General features: G+C 47.9%; 1 protein-coding gene across 2 annotated transcripts in view; it reads left to right on the top strand.

Annotated features, from left to right (window-relative positions):
* Positions 1-21156, top strand: part of TAOK1 (TAO kinase 1) — an 84924-nt gene that overhangs the window by 52050 nt on the left and 11718 nt on the right. For both annotated transcript variants that reach the window (XM_048519271.1, XM_048519272.1), the window contains exons 5-16: positions 2391-2436; positions 3166-3262; positions 4403-4516; positions 5447-5538; positions 8666-8759; positions 9119-9200; positions 10291-10458; positions 12206-12409; positions 14260-14394; positions 15438-15674; positions 16269-16397; positions 18924-19127. In XM_048519271.1, coding sequence (XP_048375228.1) covers positions 2391-2436; positions 3166-3262; positions 4403-4516; positions 5447-5538; positions 8666-8759; positions 9119-9200; positions 10291-10458; positions 12206-12409; positions 14260-14394; positions 15438-15674; positions 16269-16397; positions 18924-19127 — 1602 coding nt within the window. The remainder of the gene's footprint in view (positions 1-2390; positions 2437-3165; positions 3263-4402; positions 4517-5446; positions 5539-8665; positions 8760-9118; positions 9201-10290; positions 10459-12205; positions 12410-14259; positions 14395-15437; positions 15675-16268; positions 16398-18923; positions 19128-21156) is intronic.

Below are 21156 nucleotides of genomic sequence, written 5' to 3'. Positions count from 1 at the left end.
TGTACTCTAGCATGAACTCCTGCCTGAACGATACAAGATGTATTGATTTCTCTGGGATTTAAAATGCAGTTATTGGAAATGTGTTCTGTTGGTTTTAGTGTAGAAGTGCAACATCCAAATAATAGGTCTGGCCCTCTTCTAAGAGCGAAATGGGCTCTAGCTGGAGACCACTGACTTTATCAGTCAACTAGTAGCATAAGTTTCTTGTTCCAGTGAAGTATGATGAATCCTTCATATTGCAGAAGTTTGAAACAGTTTGAAGGGGGATGTCCCTTTCCAATGATTCTATTCCTGTCTCCTTGACTCCTCAGCACCTGAGTTGTGTTGTGAGGTTCTGTCTGGTCTATCATGCTGTTTAACATCTACAGAAAATCATAGCCATCATCTGGAAACTTAGGCCGTTTCCGCACGGGCAATGAATGGCGGCCTGGAGACGGTAAAAACGCCGTCTCCTGGCCGCCATTCGCACAGGGGGCGCAGCTGCATCGCAGCCGCGCCGCTCTCGCGCCGCCCGTCGCAGAGCCGGCGTTTCCCCAGAGCGCTTGGAAGCGCTCTTTTTGGGGAAACGCCGCCTCAAAGCTGCTGCTGAGCTTAACGCAGCGTTTCTGCTGACACCTCTCCCACCCGCATCTATTCATCTCGCAGCGCCATGCCGCCGGCTTGAGGCCTTGGGGACCCCTGCCCTGCGCCACTGGAGCAGGCGTGCAGGGCCAGGGGGGCATGTCCCCAGGCCTCGGCGACGCGCCGGAGGCCCGGGGACATGCCGGGTCGGCCGGGCGCCAGCGCTCCGTGGCGCCGGCTGCCCGGCTGTTTCCAGGACCGTCCGTGCGGACAGTCCCAGAGTCGGCGGGTCAGCGTCATAAACGCCGACCCGGCCGCTTCCGCCTTCGTGCGGAAACGGCCTCAGTGAAGTGTTTACTAGTATGGATTTGGCATCCAATAGCTGACTTAGATGAGGCAGTAGATATCTGGAATAGATACTCGAAGTCAATAATGGGTTGGATGAAATCCAGAAACCAAAGAGCAGTCCACATAAACTTGAGGCACATTTGGTCAACTATCTAGGTAACTAGGGTTCTAAACTGGATTATGCTCTCCTTAAAGCCAGATTCACAGCCTGTGGGTACCATTAGACCTGACTACAGATAGATGATTGGTTCTCATCCATGGTGCATAACTCTAGTTAATCTACTGGCTGTGCCCTTTTCTGGTTTTGACTGGCCATATGATGTGACTGGCCATATAATCTAACCACAGTCAGATTAAACTATTGTGAGGCACTCTATTTCTTTGAATACTGATTGGAACCTGCAGTGAGCTTTGACCACTGCAGCAGCACGAGGCTGCTGACTAGAGCACATTACTCTCAGCACATCCTGCCAGTTCTGAACAAATGCTGCTGGCTCGCTGTTCGTTTCCAGACACACTTCCAAGTGCCGGGACACGGCCTAATCTCAGACTGTTTTGGGCTTTGAAAATTGCCTGAAAGCCTGCCTTACCCACAATATGAAATTGTCTGGCTATTAAGATTTTCATCAGAGACATTCTCTGTGCGCCCTAACCTTCCAAAGTAAGGTGAGTGACTTCCAGGGACTGCCTTTTCAGTGATGGCATCCCATCTGCGGCACGCCCCTCCCTGTCTCTGTTCACCTAGCACACAGGTCTCAAACTCGTGGCCCTCCAGATGTTATGGACTACAGTTCCCATCATCTCCTGCCAGTATGATGCTGGCAGGGGATGATGGGAACTGTAGTCCATAACATCTGGAGGGCCACGAATGATGGGAACTGTAGTCCATAACATCTGGAGGGCCACGAGTTTGAGACCTATGTTTCCTAGCACCTTCTGTATTGAGTATTAGATGCCAGGTGAAGCTGTTTTGTTTTCCTGGACATTTGTAGAGAGATAAGTTTAAAAAAAAAAATCTGTCCTGACTATTTTGCCACTTTCTAAATAACATTCTACTAATTTTGTTGTGAGTTTTCAGAAATGTTATTACGAAGCCTCACAAACGTTCCATACAAACTTTGTCTCGGAGATATCAACACCTCTCATCTTGTGCATCTCTGAGTGTTGGTGCCCAGAATATGGGCAAAAGTTTTCCTTTGTGAAGCTATGCAGCGTAGGCCAGAGTAACCCTCTCAGGAAATTTAGCTACTGAGCTGGGTTGCGTGCGCCTGCCACTCGGGGCAGAAGCAGTTTGAGAGGATTATGGGGGCTTGATTTCTGACCTGGTGTGAGATCCCGGGCAGTTCCTTGATTCAGCTAGAGGACTTTGAGGTAGATGGTGGCATTCATTCTTCCTTGTGTGCGCCTGGGGAGAGGTGGAGTGCCATACAGCCTAACTGTTCTGTTTTCTAACACTTTGTTCTCTCCTCTGCCCCGTTTAGCTTGTTATGGAATACTGTTTAGGATCAGCATCAGATTTATTAGAAGGTAAGTACCCCTCATACTTGACTAACTATGTGCACAGATGTGAAAGAGAGAAGCCTGCAAATTTCCCTGTATTGTATCCCAGTGGAACCAGATTTCCATAGCTCAGTGTGTGTGTATGTCTACTGCTGCATTATTTTCTGTCAGTGATAGTTTTCCTAGCCAGGCAAAAAGTCTGCCTTTGACTAGCTGGTTTGGGAGCCCTTGTCTCGCAGCATTCAGGAAGGAAGGCACATATCCACAGGACACCTGCATAAGGTGTAGGGCTCTCTGCCTGTGTGTGGCTAAATGCTTAGTTCTAACAGCACAGTCTTCTTGCCAGCTCAAGATGAGCTACCCTCAGTCTGCCTTTGTAGCAGGTAGCTCGGGAGCGCCTACAGGGAGTGGTGGGGAAGGAGAGGTCATGTTTTTGAATCCTCTTTTTTGTGTTTTGTGACAACACTGAGGCATTCAGGGGAGCTCAGGACAGGGGTGGGATATGTTTATCCCATGTGGGTGTTGAGTCTGTATTAGCAACATGCGTCCCTAAAGCCCGGTGGCTGTTTGCCAAACCCGGCACAAACTCTTAGTTTTTCTGGTGGGCCTCATGGAAGGCCACCTGGGCTTGAGGCTGATTTCTGGATCCATAGCATTGGGCTGTCCTGAGCCTTGCTCCCGCACTGCAGGTTTCACCCTCTGTGTTTGAGATCGTGCACCCGGCTGATCTGTTAACCGCATTTCTCTTTCTTCAAGTCCATAAAAAGCCTTTGCAAGAGGTGGAAATAGCTGCCATTACCCACGGTGCTCTCCAAGGATTAGCATATCTGCATTCTCACAACATGATCCATAGGTAAGTGAAGGCCACCACCAACACCACCCCCGCACCCAGTCCCTTCCCTTCCAAATACTACCTTTCTGTTGAGGAGTCAGCAGTGGAGAACTGGCTTAATGGGGCAGCTCATTCAGGTCTTTCAGGGTCTCCCTCCTTTTTATGCAGAGCAAATAAAACTGTGCCCTATCCCATTTTGAATCTTTAGTGGCTGTCCCGTGGGCATTTAACAGCAAGGGCACTGCTCGGCGAATGGTCAGGCAAGCAGGGTAATAAAAAGACTGATTTCTAAATCCTTCTGCAGCAAACGCATGAGCGTGCAAGGGCTGCAGTTTAAGTCTAAAGGAATTCAAGGGTAAAATCTACTGGAACACATCAATATCAAAAGACGATTTCCTAAATAAAACCCTAAACCTGTCACCTGAGTCATGAATCTGACTATAGCCTGATGTTTGGGAAGAGCTCCCGTTGTATCAATGGGAGCCAGCTGGCATCCTCTGTGACCATATCCACATTGCTTTATATCTTCATATCCCCAGATGAAATCAGCCCTCCTGTTTTGTGCTTCCAGCAGTTCTTCAGAGTGGGGTTTACTGGCCTTCTGATCTTATATAGGGAAAAGAAGAAGAGTTGGATTTATATCCCCCCTTTCTCTCCTATAGGAGACTCAAAGGGGCTTACAAACTCCTTTCCCTTCCCCCCCCCAAAACACCCTGTGAGGTAGGTGGGGCTGAGAGAGCTCCAAAGAACTGTGACTAGCCCAAGGTCACCCAGCTGGCATGTGTTGGAGTGCACAGGCTAATCTCAATTCCTCCACAGGATAAGTCTCCACAGCTCAGGTGGCAGAGTGGGGAATCAAACCCGGTTCCTCCAGATTAGAGTATACCTGCTGTTAACTACTACGCCACTGCTGCTCCACTGATTAGTGACACACCCTGTCCATGTTCACATACCACTAGTAGGCCCCCTCTTCATCAATATCTACCTGTTCTGAACTTTGCACAGAGCAGATGCTTTATTGGTTCAGCCCTGGCTTTATCATACTGTCATGATGGTGCCCCTTGTGAGACTTGCTTCCATACAGCGGCACTTGCATAATCCACTGGGACCTTTCAGCAAGCGGGCTTCAGGGTGTGACGTTGACATTCTCATGTTCCTCAGAGATATCAAGGCAGGAAACATCCTACTGACAGAACCAGGCCAGGTGAAGCTAGCTGACTTTGGATCTGCTTCCATAGCCTCTCCTGCCAACTCATTTGTGGGGACGCCATATTGGTAAGAAAATTCTGCCAGCTTTGGTTATCACTTGAAGCGACTGGTGTGTGTGGAATGTCATTGCATGATTGATTATTGCTGTTGACCGAAAACACTGAATATGTGTTGGGAAGCATTTTGGCACCAGGCATTTAAATTCTGGCTCTGCTTGTTTATGAGGGGTTGGCAATAACCGCTCTAGTCGCCAACCTTCTGACCCCTTCAGCACTGTTGGGGCATCCTGGGAAGACCAAGGGAGGGAAAAGAGGGAAGCAAAAGTGGGCAAGTCATGTTTTTTCCCTCACTGACCCAGTCTGGTCCCTCTCCTCGTTTTTTTATCCTGAGGTCACTTGGGAAGGCAGCAAAGAGAGATGGGATAGCTGAAAGGGGCCTTTCTTCTGCAGGGATGCTTAGCCGTGCCATAGTACCCACAGTGTTGTGAATTCACTTCCCACTGCCACAAGACATTGCTAGGATATCAATGCTGGGCATAGATGCCAAATTAGTTTTTTTCCTGAGCCCAATAGTTGAAGCTAAACTTTAGGTAGTCATGAACTGCACTAAAACGGCCTGCGAAATGGAGTTGTTCTGCCAGGCTTTTGGGGAGGCTGGTTGCTGATGTTCCAGCCACCCCCACCCCACCCCCCTGCCCCACCGCCATCTCCCCTGTGTACCATTATTCACCTCTCAGGGGGGTAGGAGGTCTTTCTCTGAGTTGCCATCTGCTGTTAAGTTTTTTGTTATGCTGTTGTGTTTAATTTTTTTTTGTTTTAATTATTGGATTGTGATTACCAGTATATGTTTTTAATAACATTTTATCTGTTGTACACCTCCTGGAGCCCTTTGAGGGTGGGCGGTATAGTAAGTGGGAGGGAGGGAGGGAGGGAGGGAGGGAGGGAGGAAGGGTTATGATGAGTAACTTAACTGAACCTTTTGTCTTCTGTGTTCTAGGATGGCCCCAGAAGTGATTTTAGCCATGGATGAAGGGCAGTATGATGGTAAAGTGGATGTGTGGTCTCTTGGAATAACGTGTATTGAACTAGGTAAGCTGAGTCCCTCTGCCAGTCAGAGCTGTGGCTGCCCAGCAGGTCCCTTGACGGGTTTTTGTTCCATATCACAGTCAAAAGTGTACTTTGAGGGAAAAAGTGTTTGTGCTTTGTTTGGGTTGCATGTTCATGGTATGCTTCCAAACACTTTGGATTCTCCCTCTTGTTCTGGCACATTGCTTTTGTTTAGTACATGGGAAAGAATGTTCAATATTACCTCGCTACTTGAAATTTGCTCGTTACCCTTAGAAATCCTGCATACACTCTTTGATGTACCTACCTTCATTCCCTTCTCTGTTCTAGGGTTTCGGCTCTTTAGCAAGCAATGTAGCTTCCTCATAATGATTTGTGTGTGTAAAGAGCCATCAAGTCACAGTTGACTTATGGCAACCCTATAGGATTACCCTCAGGGTAAGAGACTTACAGAGGTGGTTTGCCACTGCCTTCCTCTGCAACCTGTGGCTCTCCAGATGTTCATGGACTACAATTCCCATCAGCCCCTGCCAGCATGGCCAATTGGACTACAATTCCCATCAGCCCCTGCCAGCATGGCCAATTGGACTACAATTCCAATCAGCCCCTACCAGCATGGCCAATTGGCCATGCTGGCAGGGGCTGATGGGAATTGTAGTCCATGAACATCTGGAGAGCCACAGGTTGCAGACCCCTGCATTAAATAATCCATCATGCTTTGACCTCTGGGATTTGCTTTCCCTTGGATAATATTGCCTGTTTTCCTCTTTGCTTCTGCACCTCACTGAATCAAATTTAATGGAAAATTTGAGATTTCTGTGGCGTACAGAAGTGACTTATGACCCTGATTACCCAGAGCAGGATTGAATGTTGTTGATTCTACTGCCCTTCACCTGAAAGAAAAAGTTTGGTCCAGTTTAACTTGTCAGGGAACCCTTGAGCATGCTGAGGGGATTTTCTGTGTGCTCTTCTCGTTGCCCCATTTCACGAAAGGATTCTGTGGAAGGAGACAAAGAAAAAGCAACCAAAGTAATTGAGGATGAGGAGTGGCAAGAAAATCACTGAAGCATGTTTCTTGGGGCATTTTAGGGGGGTGGATGGGGGGGGGTCAAGGGAATACTGTTAGGGTGAGGTGGATATGAAAATTTGTAAAATTTATGAATGGTCTAGAGAGCATGGGGAAAACAATTTTTCTATAATGATTAGGACTAGTGTACTAGATAGCAATTATAAATAAAACCACCGCCAGTCCTACCGCTACTATCATCCACACACATGCAATAACACTCCTGTGTTGAGCTAAGCTATTTACTTAGTGAAGTGAAAAAGTAATTAAGGTGCCTTAATAATCTAGAACAGCATAAACACAAATCCTTCCACCATACAAAAGTACACAAAATATGTATGAATCAAACAATTCCCTTAGAGTCATGCTGTACTTCTTCTTTGGAACACGAAGTATTCAGCAGAAGGCCATTTCTCCCTAAAAATAGCAACATCTAAGATCATGAACTGAAGCAATTCAGTAGTACATTCTGGACAGAGGAAAGAATTCTTTATTCGGTGTATCATTTAAATTGTGGGGTTCGTTGCCTTGAGCCGTAGTGATGGCCACTAGCTTAGACAACATTGAAAGGGGAATTTGGATTCGACGGGGTGCAAGTTCAGGTGCCCCAAATCTACAGTACCTGCCTTGGAAGATGTCAAAGTATGCCAGCAAACAAAGGGGAGGGGAGCGAGGAGCCTTGTTCTTAACCAGCCAGCTGCAGCTCAGCCAGCACCCCAATCCCTTGGGTAGAGATTGGGTACAGAAAAATGTTTATTGTCAGTCAGTACTGCAACCCTAATTGTAACCCTAATTAATGTTTATTGTCAGTCAGTACTTGTAACCCTAATTAATGGCAATTAGCCATGCTACCTAGAGCCTCTCAGTCAGTGGCCTATTTGTCCCCAGGTGCCACTCTTCTGGTCACGTGGGGGGGCGCAAAATCGGCCCCCCACGTGACCAGGAAGACAGCAGCGGGGGGATGTGGAGTCAGGCGCCCTCGACCCTGCCCATGTCAATGATGACATGGGCGGGGTCGAGTGTGATGAAAGACGACGAGGCATCTTCGAGCACCCTCGACCCCGCCCATGTCGTCATTAATATGGGCAGGATCGAGGGCGCCCAGCTCCACCCCCCTCGCTGCCCCCACCCCCCGCTGCTGGCTGCCAGGCGTGGGGGGGACAACCCGGAGACAATTTGTCTCCAGGCTCCATTTACCCCCAGTATGCCTCTGCTCTCAGTGTTATGAGATGGTCTACGTCTGAATTCTAGGTGCAGGAGGCATAGAAGATGGAAGAGCTGTATTCTCATCAGACCCTACTTGTGACCTTTCCATGGCAGCAGACAAGCCAGTGTTAGATATGGGAGGCTGAACTAAATATTCCCTGTGGCCAGTGAGGGGCCCCTCTGAAATGGTCCTACTTCATAAATCATTCTGTAATGGAACTGGCACCCTGACCCGGATGGCCCAGGCTGGCCTGATCTCATCAGATTTCAAATGCTGAGCAGGGTCGCCCCTGGTTAGCACTTGGATGGGAGACCATCCCATCCAAGGAACACCTGACTCGTATGCAGAGGCAGGCAATGGCAAACCACCTCTGAACACCTCTTGCCTTGAAAACCCTGCTGGATGGCACGTTACACAGACAACATAACAGGCAGGTGCTTATCTAAGCCAATTTCTTTGGGGAAGGGTTAAAAGCAAAGCCTGCATTACAGTTAGGGGAAGTGGACTGTGGGAGGCTCCACAGAGTCAGATGAAGCTGCTTGGCACCACATGGGATCATTGGTCCTTCAGGGTTAGTATTGTCAGCCTGGCTTCAGCTATGCAGAGCCTCAGGTAGAGAACTTCCAGATCACCTGCCATCTGATCTTTTTTAAAAAAAAAACTGGAGATGCCGGGGATTGAACTTAAAACCTTCTACATACCAAACACCTTCTGGGTGCTGGTGCTCAGATATTCAGACCGCTGCGTTTTTTAATCTGTTTGGGTCACATGGATGTTGGTCAACCCTGTTTGAGGGGCTCTATAAAACAGCAGGGATGCCTGGGAAATTACGGGGTGGTTTCCTTGCATTAAGCCAATAATTTTTGTTTTCCACACAGCGGAAAGGAAGCCTCCTTTGTTTAACATGAATGCAATGAGTGCCTTATATCACATAGCGCAGAATGAATCCCCTGCACTCCAGTCCAATGAATGGTGAGTGAGCAACTGAGGTTAGAAACAATTTGTTGAAAATTTGAGGTTTTGTCACTCAGGGTCTCGGCGTGTCAGGCTCGGATTAAGGAAAGGGTGTGCGGAAAAGATTTTGAAGTGGGTGCTTCAGTGCCTTTTTTTGCAATTCTGTGTGTGTCAGAGAGAAAGAACACGCAGTGCTGTCCTGTCAAGTTCCAGGGATTGGCTGTCACATGTGCCCTGAGCGCAGTGCTCCCAGTTGGCCCTGACGTCCTGGTCCCAGCTCTGCTGCCTTTTCTCACAATTTCCCATATAACTCTGTTAAAAAAAGCATCTCTTGCCCTTCGGACAATTGAACGTTCCGTCTGTCTTCTCCACTCTAGGTCTGATTATTTTCGAAACTTTGTAGATTCTTGCCTCCAGAAAATTCCCCAAGACAGGCCTACATCAGAGGAACTCTTGAAGGTGAGTTTTATTTTTCTGACTCCCCCACCACTACCACCGCGAAACCTCCATGTGATGGTTTGAATGCTTGCAAAATCCCAGTATTCAAACCTTCCTTGCCTGTTCCTTTCCTTGCATGGGTGTGCCAGACCTGTGGACCGTCACCCTGTAAATAACCTATATCTTCCTCCTCCCCTCCCCCCCACCCGCCACGCACTTCTTCCAAGGTGTTCAGGAGAGGGTACGTGGCCTCTCTCCTTATTTTACTCTCACATCATCTTTGTCAGATAGTTTACCATAGGTGTCAAGCTCAGGCCCTCCAGATGTTCATGGACTACCATTCTCAGCAGCCCCTGCTAGCATGGCCAATTTGGCCCTGCTGGCATGGGCTGATGGGAATCGTAGTCCATGAACACCTGGAGGGCCTGAGTTTGACACCAATTGTTTAAATCAAGAGTATGAGCAACTGGACCAAAGTTGATAACCGAGTTTCATGATCGAGTAAGGATTTGAATCTGGGTCCCCCTAGTCCTAGCCTGACATTAACCACTATACCACAAATCACAACTGGGTATTAATTAACTTGCTGGGCCCTTCGTTCTTTTTTTAAATTGCTAAATCATTTATTCATGCAAACACAAATAAAAAACGCCATCTATTTTGGAGTGACTTTTTGATTCCCGTTTCTAGTGAAAATCATTCTTGCTGCCGTGAGCGTATGAGGAACCATCATCCTTTTTTTACAAGTCAGTGAAAGATGAGGTGCCATCCAGTTTTTGGCATATGTCTTTCCGAGGGTAGTTCCTAGCCAAACATTTCCTAGGCTTGCGCCCATTAAAGATTTTGCCAGACATCCATATTACTGTTTCCCTTTCCCTTAGCACAGGGGTCTGCAACCTGCGGCTGTCCAGATGTTCATGGATGACAAATCCCATCAGCCCCTGCCAGCATGGCCAATTGGAGAGCCGCAGGTTGCAGACCCCTGCCTTAGCATCTCCCAGAGGATGTGGACTCTGTGCCTGAAATCATGACTTGCTTTGAAGCAGGGAGGGTCTAACACAGCCTGTGATTGCGACGTGCCAACCCCTTTTTCTCATGCGTTCTTCTGCAGCACGTATTTGTCCTCCGGGAGCGTCCCGAGACAGTGTTAGTAGACCTGATCCAGAGAACAAAAGATGCAGTTAGAGAACTGGACAATCTGCAGTATCGGAAAATGAAGAAACTGCTCTTTCAGGAGGCACACAACGGACCCACAGTGGAAGCCCAGGAAGAGGAGGAGGTAAAAGCAGGGGAGGCTGGGAAGGGAGGGCACGGGGAGGCCCAATTAGTAGTGAAGTGCCCGCAGTCGCCAGAAGATGTCCCGACTTGGATAGGGCTTCCACCACCATGCCAAGTCACAATGCCAGCGAGCCACATTTCTGTTTAGCCCATGTTTCCATAATTAGGAAAATTGCCCCCTGAGTTTGAACAATTACTTGCAATATCCCGTCGAAAGCAGGAGTGGATTTCCACCACTCTAAAGAGTGGAGTTCCTTTGCAATATTGTATGTCAGCCATCCACCTGGCGACCACGATTCTGGCTTTCTTGGAAGTGCCATTTTCTGCCACTGAGAGTTCTGCAGCCAAGCGGAACTCTTCCATTTGGGGTGCCGTGTTTGAAGAGATACATGAAGGCAACTTGTACCATTGACCGACCAAAATCAGTATTAGGGTGTTGTGGGTTTTCCAGGCTGCATGACCGTGTTCCAGTGGAATTTCCCCCTGACGTTTCTTCTCTTGACGTTTTGCCTGCACCTGTGGCTGGCATCTTCAGAAGATCTGATGGTAGTAAAGCAAGTGGAGCATATATATTTTCCACTTGCTTTACTACCATCAAATCCTCTGAAGATGTCAGCCACAGATGCAGGCAAAACATCAGGTGAAAATGCTACCAGAACATGGCCATACAGCCCAGAAAACCCACAGCACCCTTCTGATTCCAATCATGAAAGCCTTCAACAATACAAAATCAGTTTGATCTGTCTGGCAGTAGCTCTCTAGGGTCTCAGCTGGAAGCCTTCCTCCTCATCCACTACCTGATCCTTTGATGCAGAGGTGCTGAGGACTTCACCTGGGACGTTTGGCATTCAAAAACAGATGCTTGACCACTGGGTCCAGTCCCAGACGCTTGCTCTTGCGATAAGTTAGAAAAGGTATTTCCTGGAGCAAGGGGTCATATCAAATGATTTGCTGCTAGAAGAACTATTTGTGGGATGTGAGGGTAGGCATTGCTTCCTTCAGCATACAGTGGCCATGGTGATGAATAAGACTTGAGTGATATTTACAAGGGCGATAGGTGTGCTCAAGTTTGAACCAGTTATCTGAATCAGGCCTGGGTTAATATTTTTACCTGTGAGTACCTTTGCTGGCAGGTGGAGGGCCTGTGGCTTAGTGGCAGAACATCTGCTTGGCATCCAGAAGGTCCCAGTCCAATTACCAGCACCTCCAGCCAAAAAGATTAGGTGGTAGATTTGTAGTATTGGTTTACTAAGCCAGCAGAGATCCGCTAGATTAAAAAAACAACGTATTTTCCTCCCTGAAAAATCTGTGCACAGCTTTGATTAACTTCTTGTAGTTCTTGTTTAGGAGCCACGTGGCGTAGTGGTTAAGTGCTTGCACTACAACTCACATGGTCAGGAGTTCGAGCCCCCTGTGGTCAGATATCCTGGCAGCTAGCTCATGGTCAACTCAGCCATCCATCCATTCCTTTGGTAGTAAATGAGTACCTAGCACATAGCTAGGGGGTAAAGAATAGCCGGGGAAAGCAATGGCAAACTACCCCACAAAAACGGCTTGCCTATGAAATCACTGCTTGCAGTGGTACCCCAGGGTCAGACACGACTGAAGGGGAAACTTTACCTTTTTAGTTTTTATTTGTCTGAAGAGAGGAGAAACATACAGCAAACTAGCCTTGAAATGCCCTTCATGGTACAAACGTTGCAGTGAGTTGTTCTGCTAATCCAGCAATCGTTCTTGTCTCCCTTCAGGATCAAGACCACAGCGCAGGCCGGACGGGAACAGTGAACAGTGTTGGCAGCAACCAGTCCATCCCTAGCATGTCCATTAGTGCCAGTAGCCAAAGCAGTAGTGTGAATAGTCTTCCGGACGCCTCTGATGACAAGAGCGAGCTGGATATGATGGAGGGGGACCACACGGTGATGTCGAACAGCTCTGTTATCCACTTGAAGCCAGTGAGTCAAGACGGGGGCTGGGGAACTCCGGGCTTTGGGTGTCTGTTGCGAGAATCTGATGTATGCTTGGAACCGCAGTGCAAAAAATAACGTCGTAGGTGGCATTGAAGGCAGATTCTGCTGTAATCCAGACTTTGCGGACTACGTGAACTCGCTGGGGGCGATACCTGGATATGTAGGGAAGCAAATGGAGATGGGCCGTCTTCCGTCAAAAAAAGAGGAGAAAAAACAGTAATCCCTTTGCCTGCAGATAAAGAAATTATTCAGTTCTGGAGAAAGCGTCATGCTTTGCCTAGATGAACATGTAGAACAGGGGTATGACATTCTACCTGTTGGCTTACAGTGTACAAGAAGGATCAGTGGGTGGAGCTTTTTGTGTGTGTGTGCATTTTCATGAGTCGAAATCTTGTTGAATGTTGGAAAGGCGATCACAGCTAGTGGAAGGACACAGCAGAGAGGAGACCACGGTCTGTTGAGCAAATTTTCCTGCACAAATGACTGTGCTGTTGCACCCCATCCCATTTCATTTAGGCGGGTGGGAGAACTTTCCCAGTAGGCTCCCCACCCCCTGCCTTGTGCCAGCTTGGTCAGACCCTGCTGTGCTGCTCTTTTCGAAAATCTGCCCTCCAGAGAATTTGCCTCTCTTCTTCTCCTTGTTGGACTGCTTCCCGTTGGGAATGATCAAGGTTCAGCAATAGCCTCTTCCTCTTTAATAACATAAGAAAGAGCCTGCTGAATCAGACCAGAGTCCAGCTAGTCTAGCACTCTGCTCCTCGCAGTGGCCCACTAGGTGCCTTTGGGAGCTCACCTGCAGGATGTGAAAGCAATGGCCTGCTGCTGCTGCTGCTGCTCCCAAGCACCTGGTCTTCTCAGACATTTGCCATCTCAGATCAAAGAGGATCAAGATTGGTAGCCATAGGTCAACTTCTCCTCCATAAATCTGTCCAAGCCCCTTTTAAAATGATCCAGGTTAGTGGCCATCACCACCTCCTGTGGCAGCACATTCCAAACACCAATCACGCATTGCATGAGGAAATGTTTCCTTTTATTAGTCCTAATTCTTCCCCCCAGCATTTTCAGTTTCTGCGGGTCCCTTCCAGGCGGCCAGCGTTCTCACTAAAGCTATCATTACTTTATGTTCTAACGTTTCCTTGAAAGTCTGGCTCTAACTTAACAGTGTTGTTTGGTTGCTAAAATAACTTTAATTATCTCTATGATGATCACACTGAGGAGGTAGCATGTTATTATACAGACCATTAAATATGCAGGGCTTGGTGAAATTAACCTTGTTACTTGGAAAGAGGGCCAAGGGCGCACTGGTGTTTATGAGGATTTTTAGTGGGTTCTGTGGCAGTCGCCCGTTAAAAGTTTTGGAGCCTCTTTCTGCACTTGATGCATTTCTGGTGTGCAGTCGTGCAGTCGTAGCTGGAAATGAAATGCCAGATCCTGCAGCTGATGGGGTCCCCCCCCCGGTTTTATATTTATTTATTTCTTAAATTTATATCCCGCCCTTCCCAATAGGGCTCAGGGCGGCGAACATCAATACAAGCTAAATAAACAATCCAATATAAAACCAATAAAACAAGCAGCCATATCAATTAAAACTTCAACCAGTACAACAATAAATAATAAGCAGATGGTGATAAAACCCCATCATAGACACCTATGGGAGATCACGGTGTTCCGGTCAGGCCAGCTGGCAAGATATAACTGTTTTATTAATCCAATTGGCTGGCAGCAGTTGGTTTTTCAAGGTTTGTGATTCCCAAATTGGTCAAGGTGCAAATAGGTCAAGGTGCAAATTGGTCAAGATGCAAATATGAGTTTCTGCTAATACCGCTTCTCCCAAGGATGAAGAAAATTACCGAGAGGATTCAGATCCGAGGCTGAGAACGTCAGAACCACATTCTCCACCCCAAGTGTCTCGTCACAGGTCCCACTACCGCAACCGAGAGCACTTTGCTACCATACGCACAGCATCGCTGGTAGGTTGGCGTCTTCCTTCCGTGGGATTGGTTTAGGCACTTGGCTGGATACAGTCAAATGAATGTTTGGCAAAGCTCTGTGGCAGGCTGGCTCAGTCCCACTCTGTGTAGGTGTCATTGGGGGTCTCAGTATCCCTCACCAAATGAAACAAAGCAAGCTTGAAACTTTTCATCCAAGATGATTAAAGACTACAGCAGTTTTCCTTTGAGGAAAAGCTAAAAAGTCTGGGACTTTTCCATTTTGGAAACAGATGACTGAGGGGGATATGATAGAGCAGGGGTATCGAACTCTGGCCCTCCAGATGTTCATGGACTATGATTCCCATCAGCCCCTGCCAGCATGGCCAGTTAAAAAAATCTCGCCATTCATCCCATCCCTCCCACCACCAAAAACAGCATGCCAGGCAATTTGCCCTGCATGCTGGGCCTGGCGCAGCCTCTCCATTCCACACACACAAACACCCTGCCCAACCCTTCCACTGCTGCAAACACCAGGCTTGGTCTGGCAAGAGAGCAGCGGCAGGGCCCAGCAACAACCTCCCCATTCTACCCACACACACTGTCGCAAACACCAAGCCAGGCCTGATGCGACAGTGGCAGCAAGCTGCCCTGCCCCCGCAGGCCAAACAACAGCATCCCCATCCCCATCCCACCCCCTTCCACTACTGCAAACCAGGCCCACCACTGTTCCTGCCCACCTCCCCCCTTCCCCCAAAAAACCCCACCATTTGCTCGCCCATGACTTTTGGTAAGTTAAATTCTCTCTGGGGCAGTGGAGTTGCCGGGGGGGGGGGGGGGGGGGGCGGTGTCTGCACCACTGCTAGCTCCCAAGCTACAATGCTGATAGTCGTTTGGGACTGATTCCTACTGCGGAAGCACTGTACTCTCACACTTCTGCCATAGCACGACTGACCTCACTTAGATATTTGGGTGGCAAAGGGTGTCGTCGTTAATTGCCCCTAAGATGTGCAGCAGCAACTGTTGTGCACACGTATGCATGTTAAGAGTAAATGCGGCCTGTGTCTTCCACTGCCTTCCCGTAGGTCACGAGGCAAATGCAGGAGCACGAACAGGATTCCGAGCTCCGCGAGCAGATGTCTGGCTACAAGCGGATGCGGAGGCAGCACCAGAAGCAGCTGATGGCCCTGGAGAACAAGCTGAAGGCCGAGATGGACGAGCACCGCCTGAGGCTGGACAAAGACCTCGAGACGCAGCGCAACAACTTCGCAGCGGAGATGGAGAAGCTCATCAAGAAGCACCAGGCGGCCATGGAGAAGGAGGTCAGCACAGATTTCTAGCCAGTTTGCTTGTGGGTGTGGCTCAGTTGTGAACTTGCCGCCCCTCCTGTTCTGATGCCAGTCTAATGCCCTGGCCCCAGATGTGACTTTCTGCAGAGTTGACTGTGTTTGCTGCTAGCGCTGAGGGCAGAAATGAAATAGGAAGGAATCCTGCATCACCATGCCCTGTGCTGACAGCTTTATTTCATGTGGGTCTCATGCAGTGGTGTACTGCTGATGGGGACATGGGGTATCACATGTACCAGGGCGCATGCTGGGCACCCCCCCAGTGGCGAAACAGCATACGCTGCAGCTGCACACCCCCAAGCCTCCCTGCAGGCCTGCAGGGAGGCCAGGAGGGCAGGGTGCCACCGCACAGGTCAGCCCAAAGGCCAGGAGCCGACCTGCTGTTGCAGCGCCCATCCAAATCGCCACCCTCCCCAGCCTCCTTGCTGGCTTCCATAAGTGTGGGGGGGCAGGGAGCCGAGGGGGGCATGGGAGGGCGGTCATGCTCCTGGACACCACTGGTTTCATGAGAGGTCTTTACTTGTCGTCATATATTCACGAGCATACCTTTTTCTCCTGGGTTTGGTGTAGGCAAAAGTAATGGCCAACGAAGAGAAAAAGTTCCAGCAACACATTCAAGCCCAACAGAAGAAAGAACTAAACAGCTTCCTGGAGTCCCAGAAAAGAGAGTACAAACTTCGCAAGGAACAGCTCAAAGAGGTAACTTCAGTGCGAGGATCCTGAGCCTGGGCACTGTGACATATTGGTGCACTCACTGTTCTTGCTGGCAGCCTAATAGATGCTGCAGCTGTCATGCAAAAGCTGGCCCTAAAAGATCTTTTATTAGTCAAGAGGGCAGTTTTGCTTAGTAGGCTCACATTTGCAAGAAGGCTCTTTGTTCTCCTCGTGGGTTAGACCCTTGGGATGCCCTGTCAATAGAGTTGCTGCCTCCCAGTTAGGAAATACCTGGAGGTTTGGGGAGTGGAGCGTGAGGTAGGCAGCGTTTAGGAGGGGAGGGACTTCAATGATGCCATCGAGTCCATCTTCCAGAGAAACCATTTTCTCCAGAGAAACCAATCCATGCAGCTCTGTTGCATGGAGAGCAATTGTAATAACGGGAGAACTCCATCCACCACCTGGAAGTTTGCAACACTGCCTGTAAAGCCCAAGGCAGAGAATGTGCCAGGGTCACGTGCCAGGCCAAGCAAAGTACTAGTCCCAGAAAGCTGTATCTTCCAAGCCCTGCTTTTGGAATAGGGAAAAAACTTCAGAAGCCAGGACTCACCTGTTTCTGTGGAAGCGCTTCTCCTGGGTGTGTACATGCAAATAGCAGCGCATCCTGACTAACCGAAGGCATCCCTCTGGTTGCAAGTGCAAACTTGTGATTGGTTCAGGCATGTATACTCTTGTGCTTGCCTGATAAGTTCCTTGGAGTACCAAAGAATGCAGACAAGTAAAGCTTTTGTATTTTTGGCAAGTTAAGACAGTCTGGCTGTTGTGGGTTTGCCAGGCTGCGTGGCCTTAGTCTGGTAGGTTTTGCTCCTAACGTGGTCTGGTACCTTTGGGAGGAAACGTGGTTTTATGTTGCCGTGAACTGCCTTGGGCTTAAAGGCAGAAAGGTGGTAGAAATAAGCTCCTCTGCTACCATCAAGAGACTGGCTTGGTGTATGGCAGAGGTATCCAACTCTGGCGCCCCAGATGTTCATGGACTACGATTCCCACCAGTCCCTGCCAGCCTGACCAAATTGGCCAGGCTGGCACGGGCTGATGGGAATCGTAGTCCATGATCATCTGGGGTGCCAGAGTTGGACACCCCTGGTGTATGGTCTGGTAGTTTTTGTTCTGAACATTTCACCCACATCTGAGGTTGGCCAGCCATAGATGTGGGCAAAATGTTAGGAGCAAGAGCTACCAGACCATGTTAGGAGCAAAACACTACCAGACTAAGGCCAGACAGCCCAGAAAACCCACAACAACCAGTTGTTTCTGGCCAGGAAAGACTTGACAATATGCTAAGCCAGTGTGCTGATGTGTAACAGGAAAGCTTATTTCTTTACTGTGAAACAATTCCATGCTGCCTTTCTGCCTTTAAGCCCAAGGCAGTTCACAGCAAAGTAAAACCATTACAGACTGATAAAACAATAAAAGGGAGGGGGGATCAAAACCAATATTAAAAATCCATTTCAGCCCAAAAATTAAAACAATAACAACAACAAACCCATCAGCCTATGGTGGAGGGACATCAGTGATGGATTATTCCCATTTGAAAACCCATTTTAAAAAAAGGATTTTACCTGATGCTGAAAAACAGACATTGAGAATGCTAAGTAGAGGCCAAGAATATTCTGCAGCCCATACTGAGTGGGGGTTAACTGTTGAAAACAGCACTTGCCTCACTTCTGAAGTTGGGGAGGACAAATTGGAACTTCTAGTGCAAAATGTGATGACTCCGCAGATTTAAACGGGAGTAGTCCGTAGCTCAATGACCCTGCCCCCCAGGCTGCACAGGGCCGTGAAGGTTGAAACCACTGCCTTGAATTGAGCCTGGAGACAAACAGGCAACAGGCAGAGACTTTTAGGGACAGCTGTGATAATTCTATTGCCGAAGGCTTTCACTGCCAGAATCACCATGGTGTTATGGGTTTTCCGGGTTGTATGGCTGTGTTCCAGTAGACGAAGAAGAAGAGTTGGATTTATATCCCCCCTTTCTCTCCTGAAGGAGACTCAAAGGGGCTTATAAACTCCTTTCCCTTCCCCCCTCACAACAGACACCTTGTGAGATAGGTGGGGCTGAGAGAGCTCCAAAGAACTGTGACTAGCCCAAGGTCACCCAGCTGGCTTGTGTGTTGGAGTGTACAGGCTAATCTAAATTCCCCAGATTAGCCTCCACAGCTCAAGCGGCAGAGCGGGGAATCAAACCCGGTTCCTCCAGATTAGAGTATACCTGCTCTTAACCACTACGCTGCTGCTGCTCCTGTCGTTTTGCCTGCATCTGTGGCTGGCATGAAGATGCAGGCGAAACATCAGGAGAAAATGCTACTGGAACCCGGCCATACAACCCGGAAAACCCTCAACACCCTCGCTGTGATACTGTTGTCTGTGCTGCACACCCTCTGGCAGTCTTGCTGCTGCCATTCTTTGGGCCGACCGAGGTTTCCGAACCCCCTTGGAGACGAACCCTGTGTGGCTTGTGTGAGAGAAACCCGAGAGGCTCACCACACCCCAAACCCCTCTCTGGCAATTTAGGAGCTGAATGAGAACCAGAGCACTCCCAAGAAGGAGAAGCAGGAATGGCTGTCCAAGCAGAAGGAGAACATCCAGCACTTTCAGGCCGAGGAGGAGGCGAACCTGCTCCGGCGGCAGAGGCAGTACTTGGAGCTGGAGTGCCGCCGCTTCAAGAGGAGAATGCTGCTCGGCCGTCACAACTTGGAGCAGGATCTTGTCCGGGAGGTACGTGTGGCAAAAGTGGAGAGACTCCAGGTTGCTTGATCCTGTAGCCCAGAGCCTGCTGAAAGCCCGGTTTTGCCCCTCTGCCTCTGGGCTTACTTGGTACTGTTTTGTTTCATTCATTCATTCATTCATTCATTCATTCATTCATTCATTCATTCATTCATTCATTCATTCATTCATTCATTCAATTTGATAGACCGCTCTACCCCCAAAGGGATCAGAACGGTTTACATCAAACAAGACAAAAAGTAAATAACAAAGTACAAAAGAAAGACACATTTTCACTTTTGAGGTTGAATTCTGTGCCTTTTGGGGGAGGGGCAGTGGAAAGGGTTGGGGGGGGGGTAGTGGAGAGGAATATGGGGAAGCCAGACTTAATGTTTGTTTATTTATCAATTCAATTTTTACCCCTCCCTTTCCCAACAAGTCAAGCTGAAGGCAGCTTACAACAAATCAAAATGGTTTTAAAATTACGTATAATACAATTAAAACCCTCAATGGCGCCATCCTATATTGAACAATAGTGGACTGACTTCTAGTCCTAGGCTAATGGCATCCGTTGGGCATGCTTGCGTTGGATTGCCTGTGATTTATTTACTTCGTTTATTACCCTGCCCTTCTCCCCAGCAGTCAAGCCAGGCAGCTTGCCTCATTCTCCTCACCTTCATTTTATTGTCACAACAACTCTGTGAGGTAGGTTAGGCTGAGATTGGGGCTGACCCAGTTTTGTACACACCACAGCATGCAGGGTAGAGCAGGGACATATTTTGAGAACTAGCATTAAAAGAGAAAAAAAGACATTCATCTCCTGTAGTCCTTGCGATCTTTTCTGCAGCCTTAGCAGGAAGTAATGCTTTCTGGGTTTACCCTTTCACACTGGTTGGCATCATCAAGGAACTGACCAGGGCAGGGGGGTTATTTATCAAACTGCTGGAATCCCTTACAGGTAGAAATCAGAATCCGGCACTTTGTTCTGCACAAAGAAAATGTGTAGATCACAGGGCACCTTCCTTATTATTTAATTTGATACATTACCCTGCTTTTGTCTTCAGTGGGGGGAGCCCACTGAAGTTTATAACTTTGTAAAAGTTTATAACTTTGTAAAAAAGACTTAAATGAAAACAGCATATTGGATTGGGACAACTTTATAAGAAGGACTAAAAGTGAAAAAAATGTAGATGTTAATTATAAGCACGGAGTTAGAATTATGCTTGGATCCTTAGTGAGGTAGCTGGAAGTCACCATATATTTGCTTAGGTGTTTGTGTATGTATTTTTTATTTTATTTTCATTTAGTATTACTATTATAGGAGGGGACTAGATCGAGATTTTTTCTTTATCTTTCTATGTGTGTGTCATTCAGATGTGTAAAATAAAGCAAAATTCTCATCAAGGAGATATATAACATTGTAAAAAAAGAAGAGAACAATTAAGGACTAAAGTAGTTGGAACTGCTTAGTTCAGGGAAAAATGGGTTGTGGGGGAGAGAGAAGAAACACAAAGCAGGCTTATCAGATTATGAATAATGTGGAGAGTTGATGGAGTTGATGGAGTTGATGGAGAAATGTCATAAGGCAGTGATGGCAAACCTATGACATGTGTGTCAGAGATGACACACCACAATGTTTTGGGTGACATGCTAGTGTTCACCGACATCCGACAACAACTGTTCTCCATGCTTTGAGTTTGAGTCATTTTGATATTTCTTTATATAACACACAGCACATGATTGGACTGCATTTTTTAAAAAATGAATATGTAAAGAATTGTTTCTCATTTGCTTGGGGGCAAAGGGGGTGACACGCCACCAGAGACAAGTCAGGCATTTTCCAAATGTTTGACATGCCAAGTCCAAAAGGTTCGCCATTACTGTGCTACAGTTAGAACCCCATCACTCAATGAAGGTAGATTGAGCGAACAATCTAAGAGCAGCTTGTAACAAGAACTTATTCAGTTTTCCCTGAAACATAGTGATGGCCACTACCCTGTTTCCCCTAATATAAGACATCCCCGAAAAATAAGACATGGTA

The sequence above is a fragment of the Sphaerodactylus townsendi genome, linkage group LG16, assembly GCF_021028975.2.
Source record: "Sphaerodactylus townsendi isolate TG3544 linkage group LG16, MPM_Stown_v2.3, whole genome shotgun sequence".
In the NCBI taxonomy this organism is placed as follows: domain Eukaryota; kingdom Metazoa; phylum Chordata; class Lepidosauria; order Squamata; family Sphaerodactylidae; genus Sphaerodactylus; species Sphaerodactylus townsendi.
Note: the sequence above shows the minus strand (reverse complement) of the source record. Positions and strands in the feature narration are given on the sequence as shown.